At 45.2% G+C, this 5,664-nt stretch overlaps 1 protein-coding gene across 1 annotated transcript; it reads left to right on the top strand.

Annotated features, from left to right (window-relative positions):
- Positions 1–1,145: 1,145 nt before the first annotated feature.
- LOC119355055 (arogenate dehydratase/prephenate dehydratase 6, chloroplastic-like) lies at positions 1,146–2,629 on the top strand. Its single transcript, XM_037621837.1, has one exon. It carries the CDS (start codon positions 1,237–1,239, stop codon positions 2,494–2,496), a length of 1,260 nt encoding a protein of 419 aa, XP_037477734.1. The 5' UTR covers positions 1,146–1,236; the 3' UTR covers positions 2,497–2,629.
- The last annotated feature ends 3,035 nt before the right edge of the window (positions 2,630–5,664 follow it).

The following is a 5,664-nucleotide window of genomic DNA, read 5'->3' as shown; positions in this document are numbered from 1 at the left end:
ATTCTTAAAAATATAATTGTATTTTGTTTGTATTAAATAACAAGTCAAATTCAATCCTCAAATACCACTCATCCAATTCTCATTTGAGTGTACACACCAAATGATCCTCCCATTTATTTCTTTGTGTACTCCAACCCACTCTCTAAATCTCGATCCCCCACTAGTTCTGGCACAACATCTACACAACACAATTTGATACAAAGCAACAATTCACATAATCAAAATATTCATACGCAATGTTCACCTCAATCTCTCTCGACCTTCATATCTCTCTATTCCTCTCTCGGACTCTGTTCCTCCCACCGACTAGTGTTATATCTTCCTCCTCCCTGGCATTTCCCATCTCTTCGATGTCACCATCTTCCTCAACCTCCTCGACTACCACCTATCTCTCGGGTGCCACCATCTTCCTCGACCTCCTCACTGCAGTCTCACACCTCCTTTTCAGGTCGGGCATGACTCTATGTGGCAGAGTACGCGGCTCCGAGGAGGACACGGTCTCTGGACCTGCTCTAACAAAGTTCTTCAACTTTTCATTTTGCGTGCATAGTGTGTGAGATTGGTGCCACGTCGTTTTCATACCATTTTGACTAAATCAATTCGGTACCTAATGTAAAGTTTGAATCAGGTTGCAATTGTTGAATTAAGAGGTCGACTGGCATTAACATAAGTGGTCAAATCTAAACTCGGCCCATAACAAAAAGTATTAACATCGACCATGTGCTACAATTGAGCGGCTTGGGATCCTTCATTCTCTAAGACTACAAACACACAACGTCTCCTAAACTATACTTTTCCGGCACAGAAACGCCAAACTGGTCCGAAGCTCAGTGTGGTTTACAGGTATATATACAAGTCCAAACACTACATAATTCTACACCGGAGCAAACGTATGCACAAACGTGGGGATCTTAACTTGTTCTTCGACAAAAACGTGGGGTATGCCTGAATAATAATGTTTTGTCCTATTTCCCGGAAGCAGGGCCAGGGCAGATGCATTGTCACGGCCTCGCGGGGGGCCATCACCCATGAGTGGATTGAATCATTCGAATAAACAAAGGACCGGAGACCCACGCCAAACCAAGGGCTGCCTATAATATGCCCTTCCACATCCCATTCCCCTCTCAGCTTCTCGCTTTCGAAGCCGCTCCAGCTACCAGTTTCAGTTTTCTCGTTAGTTACTCTAGCAGCAATAGCAACAGAGGATCAAGAGCTGATTGGTGTGGTCGGTTAGCCATGGCTGTCGTGAATTTTGTCAAGGCGCACATTGGGCAGAGCCCAAAGCTACAGGGGCGTACTCCCAGGAGGGGCAGCGGCGTGGTCAGGAGCTCGCTGCAGGGCGCCGTCGTCGGGAACAGGGCGGAGTGGCTGACCAGCTGCGCGGTGCTCTCCAGCAAGGTGGCCGCGCTCGCCCCCCACTCCACCAACAGCCACCTCGCGCTGGCGGTGGCGGCTTCGAACGGCGCGGTGCTGGACTTGATCCCTCTGGAGACTGTTGATGGCAGCGCACGCCACCTGCCGGCGCCCCTGCGGATCGCGGACCTGTCCCCGGCGCCCATGCACGGCTCGGAGCTCCGCGTGGCGTACCAGGGCGTGCCTGGGGCGTACAGCGAGAAGGCGTCCGGAAAAGCCTACCCGGGCTCCGACGCCATCCCGTGCGACCAGTTCGAGGTGGCGTTCCAGGCCGTGGAGAACTGGATCGCGGACCGCGCCGTGCTCCCCGTGGAGAACTCGCTCGGCGGCAGCATCCACCGCAACTACGACCTCCTGCTCCGCCACCGCCTGCACATCGTCGGCGAGGTGCAGCTCCCCGTGCACCACTGCCTCCTCGTGCTCCCGGGCGTGCGCAAGGAGGACATCACCCGCGTCATCAGCCACCCGCAGGCGCTGGCGCAGTGCGAGCACACGCTCACCCGCATGCCCGGCCTCAACGCTGCCCGCGAGGCCTTCGACGACACGGCCGGCGCCGCCGAGCACGTGGCCGCCAACAGCCTCCGCGACACGGCTGCCATCGCGTCCTCCCGCGCCGCCGAGCTGTACGGCATGGAGGTGCTCGCCGACGGCATCCAGGACGACTCCGGCAACGTCACGCGGTTCGTGATGCTGGCCCGGGAGCCCATCGTGCCGCGCATGGACCGGCCATTCAAGACCAGCATCGTGTTCGCGCACGACAAGGAGGGCACCTCTGTGCTCTTCAAGGTGCTCTCCGCCTTCGCCTTCCGTGACATCAGCCTCACCAAGATCGAGAGCCGGCCGCACCGGCCCATCCGCCTTGCCGACGATGCCGACAGCGGCACCGCCCCGAAGCAGTTCGAGTACATGTTCTACGTGGACTTCCAGGCCTCCCTGGCCGACCCGCGCGTGCAGAATGCACTTGCTGAGGTCCAGGAGTTCACGTCATTCTTGCGGGTGCTCGGGAGCTACCCCATGGACATGACACCTATGGCTGCCGGCGTTGCCTCACTCGATTCCTCGTCGGCTTATTCGTCTTCTTGATTGGATTTGATAGAGTTAATTAAAATATCCATCGAGTAATTAATCGTGTTCTTCTTTTTCTTGTTACAGTACGTGTGATAGTGCCAGTTGAGCTGATTAGACCTCAGTAAATATACTTGTGACTTGTGAGATAGATGAACTCCTGTCCTTCGCTGAGTAAAATACGATCCACAGGGAGAATTATATCCATACACCAATGAAATGCTAGTACAAGATGACATACGATCCATTGGGACTGTCCTAAATCCTAATGCTTACTCCCTCCGTAAACTAATATAAGAGCGTTTAGAATACTAAAGTAGTGATCTAAACACTCTTATATTAGTTTACAGAGGGAGTACAAAACTAAACAATAAACTGAGAGGTGGATGGCAAATTAATTAACAGCACTTCACACTATAAAACAGCACTAGTATGGATCTCATCTACGGGCGGTCAGGAGACAAACTTATACGCATTTTGATTCACGGCAGAAGTAATTTTTGTGTGACAAAACTACAATTTCGTAATCAGAATTGACATTTGAGTTTCTCGGTCAACCTCCAAAACCATCTGATCTACTTGGAGATCTGCGTGTTTTTTTAGTCTAACAATAAAAAAGGGTGAAAAACTGAAGAAGAAAAACGACTTTTTCTTTTCGAGGGAAAAACAGGAGGTCCAGCCTGGGGGAGGCGACTTTCTCGTTTTTCTTCTTCAGTTTTTCACCCTTTTTTGCTTTCACTTTTGCTTTATTTTTAAAATTCTGTTTATACTTCCAAATATTCTAAATATATATATTATAAAAAACACTTAACATAAATTTTTGAAAAGTGTTATTCATGCATTTGAGAATGTTAAATGTGTATACAAAAATATTTCAATGTATACAAAAATGTAAATAGTATAAGTTATAAAAAATGTTAATCATGTATTTGGAATATGTTCAACATGTATATAAAAAATGTTTCTAGTGTCTACAGAACATGTACAATGTGTATGAAAAAGTAGACATCCATAGATACATATTTCAAAAAGTTTAATCATGTTTGGAAAATGTTAAACATGAATGTATAGAAAATTAAATATATATAAAAAAGTAACAGTTGTATAAGAAAAGTGAATGGTGTGTACGAAGAAAAGTAGACATTAGTACCAATATTTGTTAAAAATGTTAATCATATAGATGAAAAATATTAGACCTGTATTAAAAAATGTATTAGATGTATATAAAAAATGTACAATGTATATGAAGACAATAGACATCAAAACATTTATTTGAAAAAAATGTTAATCGTGTATTTGAAAAATATTAAAACCTGTATTAAAAGAATGTTCTTAACATATTACAATAAATGTACAATGTGTAACAAAATGTGTTGAACAAAAGAAAAGGAAAAGGAAACATGGAAAACCAAAGAAAGAAACAGAGAAAACCAAAGAGAAAAAAATAAACGAGAAAACAGGAGAAATGACAGTGCAAAAAAGAAAAGGAAACAAGAAAACTGAAAAAATATCGAGAAAGAAACAAAAGCATTTAAAATAAAACAAACAATAAGTGTAGACCAAGAAAGAAAAAAAGGTGAAAAAAAAGAGAAAGAAACAAATAGATCAAACAAAACGCACGAAAACATATGTTACTGGGCCGATCCATACGCGTCCCTTGCAGGGCTGCCGGTGAGACGGATGCTATACTCGCTGTAAGCAAGATATAAACGTTCACGAGAAAAACACAGCGTGGACTAATAGGCATAATTTGAGAGTAACTAGTCAACGACCGCTTCTTCGGGAGCCTCGCAACAAACAACGCCACTTGGCACGCTCTCAGTCATTCGCCATATGTCGCGCTCTGGGCGTTTTCTCCGGGGGGTTTTCGCACGCGTTTTCTTCCTTTTAAACGGTTTTTTTTTTCAGTTTTTTCGACGTTTTGGTTTTCCACTGGTCTTCCTTAGGTTTTCAATCAACAAAATTTGAAAAGAAAATTATTTTGCATGAAAAAAAGTTTTTTTTCTTTCATGAGAGTCACGGTTTTGCTTTCGCGAGAGGCACGGTTTTGCTTTCGCGAGAGTCACGGCCGTGCCTCTCGAAAATGGAAAAAAACGCGTTTTCTATTTTTTTTTTTGCGAGAGTCACAGTTTTGCTTCCGCGAGAGGCACGGGTGTGCTTTCGCGAGAGACACGGCCGTGATTCTCGGAAACGAAAAAAAATCGCGTTTTCTGTTTTTTTTTCTTTCGCGAAAGTCACGGTTTTGCTTCCGCGAGAAGCATGGTTGTGCTTTCGCGAGAGTCACGGCCGTGCCTCTCGGAAAGGGAAAAACAACGCTTTTTTGTTTTTTCTTTCGCGAGAGTCATGGTTTTGCTTTCGCAAGAGTTATGGTTGTGCTTTCACGAGTGTCACGGTCGTGCCTCATCGGAAACAAACAAAAACACGTTTTCTCTTTTTTTTTCCGCGAGAGTCACGGTTTTGCTTTCGCGAAAGGTACGGTTGTGATTTCGTGAGAGGCACGGGCATACCTTTTTCAAAAAGGGAAAAAACCCGTGCTCCAGGTTTGGTTTTTTTGTCCGATGTTTTTCGTCCTATTTTTTTCGTGAAAAATAAGTTCGTCAAAACCTATCAACATGGGATCTAGTTTTGAAGATCTCGACGCGAGGAATCTAAAGATGAAAACAGTTCGAGATTTGGACGCACGGTTTGAGAGATAAAACATTTTGAATAAACGAATCTACGAAAAAAGGAAAACTCTTAAGTTGCAACAAGTGGCGCGCTGCATGTGCTACTTGTCGCAACTAGGGGAATTGGAGTGATCTTTGCAGCGAGTACTCTTTAATTAATGATTTCGACATATTTTCATTTTTGCTAATTGTTCTGGACACAAGGGCGCAGGGATGGAATTTGTAGGCCCATGGGCAGCACTTTTGAGCTTTGGGGTTCTGTAACTTGTTTATCAAAAAAATCAGAATCATCGTGCAGCTCTCGCTCGGCCATGACGCGAGCCGTGGTACATCTTTTTTAAGACAGTCTCGCCAAACTTTATTCATGTAACCATAATGTTTACAGGTACAAAAAGAAGATCGCCGGGCTGGTCAAATTATACATGGTGGCCAAACCCTAATGATAAAGCATGCTTAGTGAGATTGTGAGCCTCGGTATTCGAGGCTCTATGCTCGTGAACTATACTACAAGAAGTAAACG

The sequence above is a fragment of the Triticum dicoccoides genome, chromosome 2A (genome assembly GCF_002162155.2).
Source record: "Triticum dicoccoides isolate Atlit2015 ecotype Zavitan chromosome 2A, WEW_v2.0, whole genome shotgun sequence".
NCBI classification, from domain to species: Eukaryota; Viridiplantae; Streptophyta; class Magnoliopsida; order Poales; family Poaceae; genus Triticum; species Triticum dicoccoides.
This window is presented reverse-complemented; position numbering and strand designations above follow the sequence as displayed.